Source organism: Anas acuta, chromosome Z, assembly GCF_963932015.1.
Source record: "Anas acuta chromosome Z, bAnaAcu1.1, whole genome shotgun sequence".
Taxonomy (NCBI): domain Eukaryota; kingdom Metazoa; phylum Chordata; class Aves; order Anseriformes; family Anatidae; genus Anas; species Anas acuta.
The window spans coordinates 18,176,766-18,191,354 of record NC_089017.1 but is presented as its reverse complement, the minus strand read 5'-3'; the positions used below and the strand labels follow the sequence as shown (position 1 = coordinate 18,191,354).

Here is a 14,589-nt window from a genome sequence, read left to right as displayed (position 1 = left end):
TACTAGTCAGTGAGCGTTTTAACATAAGAACCAAAAAAAAACCTTTTCTATAGTTGCATTTTACAACAAAAGAGTGTATATTTATGCACCATTTCCAAGCACGTCAAACAGTACACATTGAAGTTTTTGTGGATTTTTTAACCCACAAGGTAAAACACAAAAGTCATCAACAAGCAATATTTTAAACAACCTTCAATGCATATCTTCTTTTTTTTTTTTTTTTTAAGATAGTAGAGGTTTACATCTTTCAGTTTCTACTTATTTGTAACAGCCTATGGGAAAACTTAACATAAATCATTTTACCAATAAGTACAGCCATCATGGAAATGCGTGGATTTTCAGAGATGAATAGTTCTGACGGCATCTGCCTTTTCATGGTATAACTACTTATCCATGCCTTCTTGCTTTACAGCAAGAAGACAACAAAGCTATCACGAGAATTGGAAGAGCTACTATTACTATCAACATGTTCAGGTTGATTGCTTTGACATTTTCTTCCTCATTCTGGGAAATAAAAAGCTTTGGATTTCATTCCTTAGTTGAGTTAGAGGTTCATTATTTGCTTTAAACCTCTTCCATTTTAATTGAGAGGTTATCTTCATTTGGTTGACAGTTCCCATTCTGTTGTAGTTTGACTTCATCTGTCCTTTGTGTATCTCTGTTGTCAATATCCTTGTCAGTTTCTGAATTCTGATCCTCCTTAGTGTAATCTTTGTCCTACAAAAGAGAAAATTATTTTACAAAAAAATCTCACTCTCAGCATTACAGGACATGACACCCAACTAACTCTTGGTATTTTGATTGCCTCTATTTTTACATGCCTATCTTGTGTCAGCAATTTCTAGAATAGCTGCAGTGGCTTTTTTTTTTTGTTTTAGACAGCTTTCTTTTCAAGTAGCTAAAGTGAAGCCATCATGTGTCAGCCAAGAAATCATCGTTGTAAAGTGATCTGTCTTTATCATCAATATTCAGACAAAACAGAACAAACAGTATCACGGAACCTATGAGAAACAGCTCTAGAAGTTAAGACTTCACCATATTTTCTAAACAAAACAGGATTTTTGTTTCATATATTTTGTCACATTACTAATGCACTTTACATAAGAGAATTACTGAAGCAAATAGTACACTAAGTTACACAAATCTCTTGTTTATAAAAGCAGTTGGCACCAACAATACAAAGCTTAACAAGAACAAGCATTGGATTCTGCACCTTGGACATGGCAAGCCCTGGCTACAGATAAAGACTGGGGGACAAGAGGCTAGAGAGCAGTCCCACGGAAGGCGATCTAGGGCTTCTGAGTCAGCAGCGTGCCCTGGCAGCCAAAAGGGCCCGACATACCCTGGGGTGCATCAGGCACAGCACTGCTAGCTGGTCAGGGGAAGAGATTGTCCTGCTCTGCTCTATGATGGTATGGCTTCACCTCAAACACTGTGTACAGCTTTGGCCACCACAATGTAAGAAGTGTCCAAAGGAGAGCGACCAGGATGGTGAAGGGTCTAGAGGGGAAGAGGTCCCTTGGTTTGTTCAGTCCCGAGCAGAGCAGGCTGAGGGGAGGCCTCATGGCAGCCTGCAGCTCCCCCACGAGGGGAGCGGAGGGGCAGGCGCTGAGCTCTGCTCTCTGGGGACAGCGACAGGACCCGAGGGAACGGCATGGAGCTGGGACAGGGGAGGGTCAGGCTGGGGGTTAGGGAAAGGGTCTGCACCCAGAGGGTGCTCGGGCACTGGGACAGGCTGCCCACGGCAGTGGGCACAGCACCGAGCCTGATGGAGTTCAAGGAGCATTTGGACAACGCTCTCAGACACATGGTCTGATGTTTAGATCGTTCTGTGTAAAGCCAGGAGTTGGACTTGAGGATCCTTGTGGGTCCCTTCCAACTTTGAATATTCTATGATTCTGTGAGCTGAAACATTCTGAATACACCTACTCTATAAATGCATATGGTTTTTCAAATTACAAGATTTGAATTGAAAGATATTTCATTATTCTTTTCTTAATCATATCACCTTCTATTTTGCAAGGTAAAACCCCACACTGTCCTTCCCCAAATATTCAATGTTCCTTCCTGCACAGTTCAACACGCAGCCCAGGACAAAACCAAGTGAGAGAGGCTGCACCATTACAGAGTGAAAATGTATTTAAAAAAACAAAACAACACAATGTATTTTGAGTTTGATAGCCAAGCTGTTTCTGAAGCCTGCTTCACAATAAGCTTCCTGCATCTTTGTACAGATGCAGTCAACTAACTCCTAACATACAGCAGAGAACAGAAAAGAGAGAAACCAAAACAGAGGGCTTCTGTAGTCCATACATACACACTCCCACCGGTTGGTTAAGTTCAAACACAAAGACTGATCAAACTGAGCTACTAACATCAAGCAGACAATGACTTTCATGTCTCCTTTTGACAAAAGATAAACCCATGCGTTTCAAGCTGCACTAATTTGCAAGGAAAAAAGAGAGAAAAATACGAGAGGAGAAAAAGAAAATAGGGGGGGAAATTCCAATAATCTTGGAGCACTTGGAAACACTCAGCTATTTATCACTTGGTCACAAAGCTTACCTTCAAAGCAGTGGTGCTTTTGTCAGATTTCTCCTTTCCCTCTTTTTCTTTACTACTTTTTTTCTTGGAGGTGGAACGTTCTCTTTCTCTTCTTTCATTGTTTGTATCCCTTTCTCTTTTTTTTTCTTTCTTGTTTCTGTTTATGAAAAGTATTACTCAAGTCAGAATTTGGTCCAAAAGCAACAAACGTACTACCAACGCTTGCATCAAGTACATTGTATAGTAATATGCACAGCACAGTAACTAAGAATGGTGGTATACTTGTTTTGTTTTGGAAATGGTAAGCCATCTTCAAACCATTTAACTGCAAACTACACTCTTATCTGGGGGATTTCCAAAAAAAATCTCAAAACGTAACAAAAAGCCCATCATAAAGACAAGTAGATTTTTTTGACTGACGAAGAATGCATGTGTTCAGAATGAACGCTATTTACAAAGAGAAAAGCAAAATAAATTGTCTCTGAGGAAGGGTTTTCATTATTTGAAACAAATTTATATCACTGACAGATGATAGTTCAAAGCATTACAAAGCTTGAGCCCATGAAGCTGTGTTATGTTTTTTTGTTTTGTTTTGTTTTTTGTTTGTTTGTTTTTAAATTAAAACTGAATCATATTGACCAACAGAGATCATTTGAAATGATGCAGAGGTACATCAATGAAAATACTTTCCTACTTGTTTTCTATAAAAGTCCCTGTATCCATTTTTGAATGTTTATTGAAAAACACCGACCTTTTCCTTACAACAGAGAATGATTATTAAAGATCCCCTTGCATTAGAAAACAAACAGCAGAAACACAAATCGACTTGGTTCCTTTCATAATGATGATCTCTATGCCACATTTCAATTTGGCAAAATGTACTATTTTCCTCCTTTACTGCTCATTAACTACATTTACACCAAACTGACCTTCTTGGAGAAGGAGTTCGTGAAGACTTTCTTTTTGTTGTTTTGGATGTCTTAGGAGACTTGGAGGGACTTCTACTCTTCCTTTTACGCCTTTCTCTGCAGAACCAAACAATTCAAGATCAGCAAAGAATACGAATAATAAGCTCAGGAATGACAAAACCTCTTATTATTTGAGGCAACAACTACATAAATATCCCCAAGTTATCTTCCTACCAGCCCATGCTCAACAAACATATTTAAAAAGGGAACAAAGGAAGATCTGGGGAACTACAGGCCAGTCAGTCTCACCTCTATGCCCAGCAGGATTGTGGAGCAAATCCTTCCAGAAACTACGCTAAGTGCACCGAAAGAGGACTCTGCATATGCCACAAAGAATCACAGACTCACAGAGTCATTAAGGTTGGAAAAGCCCTCCAAGATCATCTGGCTCCAACCATCCCCCTACTAGCAGTATAACCCATTAAACCATGTCCCTAAGCACCAGGTCCAACCTTTCCTTAAACACCCCCAGGGACGGTGACTCCACCACCTCCCTGGGCAATTCACTCCAATGCCTGACTGCTCTTCTGGGAAGAAATGTCGCCTCATTTCCAATCTGAACCTTCCCGGCACAGTTTGAGGTCACTGCCCTCTTGTCCTATCACTAGTTACTTCCAAGAAGAGGCTGACCCCCAGCTCCCCCCAACTTCTTTTCAGGAAGAAGTTAGAGTAGTTTGCCCATACACCTCCAAAACAACATGGGCATTTCACAAAAACAAGCAGAAAGTACAGAAACCTTTACAGACTTCTCTGCATTATACAAATCCTGAACTCTTGAATTTTGAGGGGCAAGGCAATTCTGCTTTTTTCCAGTGAAGCGCTAACACCACTGAAAGGGAAACAAGTTGCCGGTATGTAAGAAACTCAGGTAGCTATTGTTTGACATTAGTAGAGTAAATGTAGTGATGCCTTAGGCCACAGAATGAGCTCTGTGTAAGGGAACTTGGTACGTAGTGGTGACTGAGCAGCAGTGAGTGGCGTTGTGTTTGGGTGGCACAGACCGGGAAAGGGAGGGATGTGCTGACCAAGGACAGCACTGGATGAGAGCCTGCTCCGCTAGGTAACAGAAAACATCCTTGCAATGAAGAGCTGACAATATGAAGGGACATCACATGTATGCGTCAAGAATTGATTGCATTATAGCTGACAAAATTAAGATTGTATGGGTATAAGAACCCAAGGAAATCCTTGAGTGTGGTCCTTTCCTTTGAGGTATCCAGATAGAGCTGATATATGGGTACCATTACATTCTCTTTGCTTTAATTAAGAGTTGACTCTTAATTAAGAGTCTTAAGGGGTGACCAATGCTGCTAGGGGAAACAACAGGATCCCCTAACAACATGTAGAACTCTTCCCAACTCATCCAGTATTACATTCTCTCAAGGTAGCAGATGGAATTTCATATTTAAATTTTACATGAGATATTAGTGAACTACGTAATTGTTGAGGTATTCAGAAAGGATTTTTTCCTGACCTTAATTCAGAAGCAATACCTTTTGCTACAGTCGGTCCACTTAGAGAGCTTATCATTAAGTCTCACAGCCTCTTTTTCCTGTACTGAATTTATCTAGACATCCACCCACTTTACCCTCTCTTAGAGGCAAAAACAACAAGTAGATTAATTCTTGACTGCCTTCCTGTTTGCTGTCAGCATGGTTAAGGAGTGTTACTTTTTCACTTTACCAGACCATCTAACCAGCTTAGAAACATACCTTTATCTTTCAACTGAGATATATTCACTTTCTGAAAGGCTAACCAGTCAAAATGCCATGCTAACTTCTTGCAGTCAGCCATCCAGACCAGAAATTTCATTGCTTGTCATTCCTAAGACAGCCAATTCACAAATACTACCACCACCCAAGTGCTTGTAAACCCAACAAACTGCTCTACAGACAAACACCATACAGTATTTCAGAAACAAAGGAATTATGTTAAGAATGACTCAAACTGTCATCGGGATTGAAACTTCTGGATGGCTCCAACACAGAAATGGCACAAGAGCCATCTACTTACTGTTCTCAAAGACTCTATATGCTATAAAGTTAAGTGAAAGGCAAGCACCAGCAGCCCAACAAGAGACTGTGTGTTCTATCAGGTATGATACAGAGCTCTTTGTAATTTGTTTACCTTTGTAAGGAAATCTATAAAACAGAGAGAATACAAAATGGAATTACCAAGACCATGATACTGATCAATAAAAATTCGGATGTATTTCATTTTGCTGAGAAGTCCAAAACAAGCATGAAAAAATTCTGAACAACAAACCTGCTGGAGCTACGAGATCTTCTTGAAGAGCTATAGCTTCTTGGGGGTGTTCTGGATCTCTTTTCTTTCTTCTTTTTATCATCCCTCTCTTTTTCTCTTTCTCGCTCTTTTTCCTTATCCCCATCTTTTTCCTTTTCTTTTTCTCTGTCCCCTCCTTTGTCTTTATCTCCCTCCTTGTCCTTCATCTTCTCTCTGTCCTTCTCCCCATCTTTCTCAACATCTTCTTTTTCCTTGTTCTGATCTACCTCTTCCCTGTCTTTTTCCTTATCCTTATCTTTTTCCTTTTCCCTTTCTTTGTCCCTGTCCTTATCCTTGTCCCTGTCTCTATCCCTATCCTTGTCTTTGACTCTCTCTCGATCTTTGTTACGCTCTTTATCCCTGTCCTTATCCCTGTTTCTCTCTTTATCTCGCTCTCTTTCTTTGTCTCTGTCCCGGTCTCTTTCCTTTTCCTTGTCTCGGTCTCTCTCTTTCTCCTTTTCTTTGGTCTTTTCTTTTTCCTTGACCTTTTCTTTGTCTCTTTTCTTGTCCCTGTGAAAATTCAAACAAAAATCCATTAATTCTTCTTTGATCTTTCTAATAAAAATTACAGCTAAGTCTTAGCATACACTGAATGCTCAAGAGAAAGTATGCCTCTCTGTTGAAAAATTATTATTTTACTTGGGTCCATATAAAACGGACTGCAAATTAACTAGCCCTGTATGAACAATGACAGATGACTGGACAGAAGTCTTTATTCTGCAGTGTTCTCTTGTACTGATAACCTGTATGTGCTTGGAACACCAGTGACTACAGAAAAACAAAAAAATGGGTAAAATTTCGCCAAACAATTCTCTTAAAAGGCAAATGTAAGGTCAAAACTCAATCAAGACAATTCAGTCTTCTGTGATGTAATTACGATTTTGAAAATAATCAAACTGTAAGAAAACTGGTAAGACAGTCAAAACAAAAGCAAGGTAAACAGAACTTCTATAGGACAGGCAGAGTGATACCTGTTCGTAAGAAGAAAAACAGTGAGAAACACTCCAGTGATATTATAGTAAAACCAAATAAAAACTGATTAGATCACAGCATTAGGTGGAAAATCACATTTCAGCATAGGATTATTTGGAAGTGGGAGACCCCTGACCACCTTTCCTAGTGGACATGCACATGAGTTGCCTCTAAAACATATGAAAATAAACAATTATTCAGATAAACGGGAGAAAGCATGATGCAAAGAGTTGATTAACAGGCCTTTTCAGGTCCACGAGAATCAGACTGATAGAAGGTTGTGTCATTTGGTATTCGTACTTATTCAAACATTTTTAAAGATTCTCAGAAGGACTCATTCAGACCTGAAAGGCTCCAGGCATAGCCTTCTTTCTTCACTGGAAGAAGGGTTTGGCACCGGGACCGGGCACAGAGTGGCATTTTGCACAGGAGGGTGCTTTTTCAAAAGACTTCCTTCTGGCCATGTGGGAGACCCAGAGCACGCATAAACAACCAGCCAGGACTGTTCTGCGACCACCTGCGCTGGTCAAGAGCACGCGTCCTACCAGACCCTCAAGGCAGAATGGTGGGCACTCTGAGAGCAAACACTGCAGCTCCAGCTCGGGGGGACTGCACCATCTCCCTCAGTCCTGTCCGATGCCTCCAGCCAGGTGGAGCTGCTGAAGGGACAGGCTGCAGTGCAGAACTGACTGCAGGAAGCACCCAGGCCTTGCTCCTGGGGCAGGGACAGGTGACAGACCTGCCTACAGAAGGTGTGCCCAGGTGGAGGATGTCCTGCAGCAGGTGGTTGAGCTGCAGGAGGCAGGGAGAAGGCTGTGTAACATCAGGGAGGCCGAGAAGGAGCTAGATAGCTGCTTCCAAGTGCAGTGTTTGTTGGACCCACAGCAAAACAGCCAAAAAATCCCCCACCAGCACGCACAGAAAGGAGGGATGCCAACAGTGTGGAAGAACGGAAGCCTGCAATGGCAAGGATCAGTAGGAGGAAAAGAGTACCCCTGAAGCCTGAGGTACCCTTACAGAATTGCTTCACTGCTCTGCAGACTGAAGAGGAAGGACCTGTTGTCATACTGCAACCACAAAAAGGTGACTGGGGATAGTTGTAGGTGAGACACCTCTTTTCTGAGAGGTGTGGAGGGAACTGGAATACATACAGCCAGGAGCAGGCTGAGACATATCAAAGGACTCCAGAATGACACAGGACACCTGGTTACCTGGGATATGGAGAAGGCTGAGGTACTCAGTGACTTTTTTGCCTCATTCTTCACCAGCAAGTGCTCTAGCCACATAGAAGGCAAAGCCAGGAACTAGGAGGATGAAGAACCACCTGCTGTAGAAGATCGCTTTCAAGATCATCTAAGGAACCTGAATGTACACAAGTCCACAGCACCTGAGATACACCCAAGAGTCCTGAGAGAACTGCCAGATGAAGTTGCTAAGGCTCTACCCATCCTGTTTGAAAAGTCATGGTAGTCCAGTGAATTTTCTAGTGATCGGAAAAGGGGAAACTTAACATCCATTTTTTAAAAAGAAAAAAAGGAAGACCCAGGGTACTACAGGCCAGTCAGTCTCACCTCTGTGCCCAGTAAGATTGTGGAGCATATCCTCCTGGAAACTATGATAAGGCACATAGAAATCAGAGGTGACTGGCAACATCCAACATGTCTTCACTAAGGGCAGTACATGCCTTACAAATTTGGTGGCCCTCTGCAACAGGGTTACAATGAGCCAGCAATGTGCACTGGCAGCCAGAAAGCTAATGATATTCTGGGCTGCATAAAAAGTAGTGTGGACACAAGACGATTCTCCTCCAGTACTCTGCTCTCATGAGACCCCACCTAGAGTACTGCCTTTATACTGAGGCCTCAAGCATAAGACAGACCTGTTTGAATGGGTGCACAAGAGGGCCACAAAAATAATCAGAGGGATGAAGCACCTCTCCTACAAAGACAGGCTGAGGGAGTTGGGGCTGTTCAACCTGGAGAAGAGAAGGCTCTGGGAAAACCTTACTGAGATCTTCTGGTACCTAAAGGGGGCCTACAGGAAAACTGGGAAGGGACCCTGTCAGGCAGTGGAGTGATAGGACAAGTGGGAGTGGCTTTAAACTACAAGAGGAGAGAGTTAGATTACATGATAGGAAAAAATTCTTTGCTGTGTGAGTGTCAAGGCACTGGCACAGGTTGCCCAGAAGAAGAAGAGAAGTTCTGGATGCCCCATCCCTGGAAGTGTCAAAGGCCAAGTTGAATGGACCTTTGGGCAACCTGGTCTAGTGGAAGGTGTCACTGTCACAGTGGTTGGAATCAGATGATCTTTAAAGGTAATTTCTAACCCAAGTGATTGTATGATTCTACGTACATATAAACATAGAACTAATTTCTGTACTGAAGTTTAGATACCTCAGTATAAAAAATTTACTTTCTATACTTTTGCTTCATAGACAAACCCTACAAACAAGACAAAGCATTTAGACTTCATCCTTTACCATCATGTAAAACATTTGTTACATTTTAAAAACAAAACAAAAACACAAACACTTTGTACTGTATGCTAAGAAAAAGTGTACTTCTTTTTACAGTTTATATTACATTTCCTATGATTGTAAACTCACCGAGAACGAGATCGACTTCTTGACTTCCGTCTTTCTCTAGATCTAGACCGTTTTTTTAGGGGACTTCTGGATCTGCGTCTGTCCTTGTGTCTTGAGAGTGATCTGTTGCCAGACCTACTTCTATATGAATGATACCACAAGAAAAATACTTTAATATTGAAACTTCAAAAAAACAGGTCAACCAAAACAGGAAATAAATAAATAAATAAATAAATAAATAAATAAAACAGAAATCTTGCCTAACTACAGGAAGTTATATAGCTACATCTCAGCAATACAGTACCTACCATCATTTTAGCAAACATGCTTTCCTTTGACACAATGCACCATTTAAGTAATATTCAAGTAACATTCATATTTTATTACAACCTCTATGAATATTCCAGAAAATGTAAATTCTTATCATATTAGGATAGCTCTTCTTAATAAATCTCAGTGCATAAAATCTAAAATCAACTTGTAAAAGCCATTAGTTGCACTTTTCCTCTTCTCTAGGCACTTATTGCAGTCTTGGTCATCTGATTGGATCTCCAAATAAAAAAAATGAAACTCTCACTATCTGTGTTTCAGCACTTACTGAAGGTACCTTTTCAGCTGAAAGGACTTGTAAGTATGGATTTGAGTCTCAAGAATTATCAAGAAAATGAATGAGCATTTGCTACGTGATATATAAGGAATACAAATAACGTGCAGACAGCCCAATAGAAATTCAATTCCAGTCTTCTGATAAAAATACATAGCGTAGTCTCAGATTTGATGACAAAAACAAGACATTTAAAAATCAATATACTTTTTTTTCCAAAACATTTATGATTCTTGGATGATTGTATTGTCTAGGAAGCTTAAAATAAAAGGCTGAATTGGAATGTTATGTTTCAAAAAACAATCACTGGATACTTTGCCTGAGAGGTTCATGTACCATGATGTTAAAGTTACCAAAGACAGAAACACTATATATATACTACTCAATAAATTCTGAAAAATATGAAGACAAAAAATACCAGCTCCACCTGTCTTCTTCAGCTCAAGACACACAGAATAAGATATACCAAGAGAAGAGAAGAGGCAGCTTCATACCATGTATCAGTGTAGAAATACAACTAATTACAGGATAAATTGATTGCAATTTAGACAAAATAAGCCCTTTATTAAAATTTGCATTATAAAGAAGAAAGGGATTTAGGTGGTTTATTAAACACAAAAACAGGAAAGTGGTACAGATAGATAATTCTTAGGAATAAATTTGCTTCGATGGATGATACTGACTTTTTTTTAGCATATACTCAAAACTTTAACAGTGGTAAGATTTTTAAAAAGAAAATTAATTATCAACTTGTTAACATGTTTAAAGCCTAGGTTTTCTGCAAGTGAAAAATGCAAATTTATCTTCTAGAACTCAGTTTGTTTTATGTAAATACAAAACAGCACAGAAATGGCTCAAATGGTACACAAAACGAAGACTCAATTACGTCCTGACTGAGAGAAACAGCAGAGAAGCATGCAATAATGAAGTGACCAAATCATTGTTCTTGCATTAAAAAGTTACCCAATGGTTTGATGTCAGAGAATATGTGCTGCGGTGTCTTGCTTTTACAAAGCTGAAGCCTGCACTTAGATCATACTGCATTGTTAATATAAATGATGTGCTGTGCCCCTCTATCCAGCCCCTCTATCCTGTGTGTAAAAGATGTACACAAAAAATGTAAGAAAGGATGCAACACAAGTGTTTCTGCAACAGTGACAACACTCACCTTTCTAAAGTGTAAGCTATAAAACACACTTGAATGCTTTGGTTTTTGATACTTAATGTAACCAAATACCTTCAGATTGATTACATAAATACAAGAAATTGAAAAAATATGAACGATTTTAGAAAGCATATGCAAGTGTCACATAAAAATACTGTCTCATTCTTGGAAAAAATGTTAATGTACAAACTTTAACAGCGATCTAGAGATTTCATTTCCTCCTATATTTCAAAGCCTGTTTCAGAAATTAACAAATTTAGCAAAAGCAAACAAACTGAAGAATGAAAAACTACCCCTACCTTTTTCTTCTGGCTTGTCAAAGATTTAACTTTACAGTACAATAAATAGGAAAACTATTTTTATTAACTATGTGTTTAGAAGTTCGGGACAGCAATAACTTTCTACTAGCAAAACCAGCCACCTTGTCTGTTCAGGGTGTTAAAACTAAAACTAAATATTCCAGCCACAAAGCACAGGTAACTAACTGTTCATTTGTTTTTAAATACAGAAGACACAAAATGAAATAAGGTCATGCTACACTGCACAGAAAGTACCTTCCATTGTGTTTTAATCGAAAGTAATCTTGAAAACATTAGCATTTAAAGGGAAAGAGTATCTGTTCAGATAAAGATCCCAGTTACCCTGATCTGGTTAGTATAAACTACTAATCCCCTCTACACCAACATTTGTCTCATAATTAAGAAATCTCAGTAACCACCATCATTCAAGAAAAAACATATCATCTTAGTCCAAAACAAAAACATACCTACCTATGTTTTGAATGTGATCTTTTCCTTCTAGATCGGGATTTTGAGCTAGACCTGGATTCTGAACGAGAATGGGAACGAGATCGACCGCCTTTTCTTTCACTGCTCTTTCCAGACTCTGAGAGGAAAAAACCACTTTGCAGTGTAAGCTCAGAACATTTAAAGATCCCAGTTAACAATCTGGCACAAGTGGAATGTACCACATATAGTGCAAGGGGCCTACTCTTTGCACATCTTCCTTCTTTGCAAATATCCTTCAGAAACATCCAAGAAAGTCATTGCATATACTCGTTGAGTGCAGCCATCCTGCAGCAGTACACATAAACCAGATAATTATAAACAGCTAGCTCTATTAGGAAAGGGACTTATGTTGCTGCCACAATGCACAAGATTACAACATGTTCTCCTGTTGGTATATTATTAATAAAACTACTATTTTTTGTTTGTTTGTTTTTAATAACCTGAGAAGAATAGAGTAAATTAGAATAGAGGGTAAAAATTGAAAAAAAAAACATAAAATGATAAAAAATAAATAATAAAAAATAAAGTAGTTAATACTTTCAATACTTTTAGACATTTCAGCAACTGCACAAACATTGAAGTTTCATTCCTCATGCATTATTTTGGGGAGGAAGGGATGGAGAAAAGGGGCTGAGAAGTTTGATTCAAAAGCCACGAAGTCAGTGGTTAAGCCTATCAGCAATCTCAGCAAACTTTGGTTCAGCCTCTAAAAGAAACCACTTTACATAAAGGAAATATTACAGCTGTTTTAATTCCAACCCGAAAGAAAAACAGAAAAAAAACTCATCTCCCCCCAAAATCTCAATACTACCAGCTATAAGCCAAAATCTGAGATTGTTAATAAAATGTCTAAATCTCACAAATCAAAATGAAAAGGAGGAACTTACTCGGTAGTTGAACAATGAGAGAATTTTTTATGCTGTGCTTTGAATCATCAGCACTGAAATGTGCATCTAACCTCTCAGCCCATTAACATCTTCCCCCTTGACCTGACATTTCATTGTTAACAGGGATCAGTGAAATGATTTGGATGAAAAAAAGTTCATTACAATATATTAAGTTTCATCCCAGATTCATTCTCTGATCCCATTTGGTTTGAGAATGTACAGTCTTCAGCCAGCATGAAAAAAAGAGCACAGGGAAAAAATTAATCTGCTAACAGTAAATAAATCATAATATTGGTGCTTTCACCAGAATGCTAGCTCCTCTGATCATGAAATTACAACACTAATGTGTGCTAGAAGAACAAAAAATATATAGTAACTTTATGTAAAAGTTCGTATGTACTTCAAATTTTAAAAGCACCAACTATTAATACTATTCACTTTAGCACTGTTTTCCTACCTTTGAAAACATGCAGTGAACATGTATGCAAAGATAAAAAATGATGGAAATAAAAAACAGTCAACTGCTCTGTTGCATGAAGACAATTTTGATTATTTTAATTTTCTTCCACAGATACTGCACAGCTCTGAGTAACCTTTTCCTGTGTCTCAAAGTGCTCTTAAAATCACGTACGGAGGTGCACGTAGAACATGTCTGTTACACAGTGAATATAATATGCCTACCTGGCTCAATAGCAGCAGATATAAAAGACTGGGCCTCCCTTACTCTCTTCATCACTTCTTCCAGTTCCTTGGCAGCAGCTTGTGGTGTCATTTCAGGAGGCTTCACTATTGCATTATTGGAGTGATTTATTCTAAATTAAGGAAAAATAAAACCTTTAACACACAAACAGTTGAAAACAGAAAATGAAATATAAGAAAGGAAAACATTTATACTTCAACATATGATTAAAAATTTCAAAGTTGAGTAAAACTGCAGATTTTTCATAGCATTTATCTGTTGCCTAAATATCTGAGATGCGTATTTTATTCCCTTCTAATGTTACCACTTTTAAATAAAGGAGACACAATGTTTCTGTTTTACTCTAAACAAACAGAGGTTCAAGTCTAGATATCTGTTCCTCTGGTTTAGATCAAACCTCAAAGTTAAAGCCTATTTTACACAGACTTCATATATAAAACTTTGGACAAAGGACTTTGCGGATTCTCTCCCTGTTATGGCTTCCATTGCCTCAATATTAAATGTAAATGTACTTTACTCTAGACCGTTCACATTCATCTTAGAGGAAGTTACACCCAATCTTGAAAGTGGAGTTTACAAAAGTGTTCCAGTTAACTAACAACAGATCATTATATTGAAAAAAATATTCATCACAGTATATTCCTACAGATCAGAATCATGAATGCATGAGGATGCTATGAAATCTCTCATTCAATATTCATATGGATAATTCATTTCTTACTTCAGTGGCCTGTCTCCAAACATAACTCCATTAAAGGCAAGAGCTCGAGGTACAGAATTCTGGTCTGCAAATTCCACAAAAGCAAACCGTGTTGGTTGAGTCTCATCACCCGCCATTCGCACAAATTTGACTTCTCCAACTTGCTTAAAGAATTCGAGCAACTGATCCGCTGTGGTAGTCTAGAAAAAGTCAAAGAGCTCGGCTGAAGTAAAATACATAATGAAAAAATTATCCAACATATCAGGTAACATAAAAACTATAGATTTTGCTAAGAAATTTCACCATTACTACACAGGTGACACAGGTTTGATACGTTACACTATAGGATAGATACACATTATTTTTTCTTCCACTAATCTGAAGAATAAAATAC

At 38.8% G+C, this 14,589-nt stretch overlaps 1 protein-coding gene across 5 annotated transcripts in view; it reads right to left on the bottom strand.

The window, feature by feature from the left end:
* Positions 1 to 204: 204 nt before the first annotated feature.
* Positions 205 to 14,589, bottom strand: part of SREK1 (splicing regulatory glutamic acid and lysine rich protein 1) — a 35,338-nt gene continuing 20,953 nt past the window's right edge. For all 5 annotated transcript variants that reach the window (XM_068667821.1, XM_068667823.1, XM_068667822.1 and 2 more), the window contains 8 exons: positions 14,217 to 14,395; positions 13,477 to 13,607; positions 11,891 to 12,005; positions 9,373 to 9,492; positions 5,778 to 6,305; positions 3,474 to 3,569; positions 2,566 to 2,701; positions 205 to 717 (listed from right to left, as the gene is read on the bottom strand). In XM_068667821.1, the coding sequence (XP_068523922.1) occupies positions 565 to 717; positions 2,566 to 2,701; positions 3,474 to 3,569; positions 5,778 to 6,305; positions 9,373 to 9,492; positions 11,891 to 12,005; positions 13,477 to 13,607; positions 14,217 to 14,395 (1,458 nt within the window). In that variant the 3' untranslated portion in view covers positions 205 to 564. The remainder of the gene's footprint in view (positions 718 to 2,565; positions 2,702 to 3,473; positions 3,570 to 5,777; positions 6,306 to 9,372; positions 9,493 to 11,890; positions 12,006 to 13,476; positions 13,608 to 14,216; positions 14,396 to 14,589) is intronic.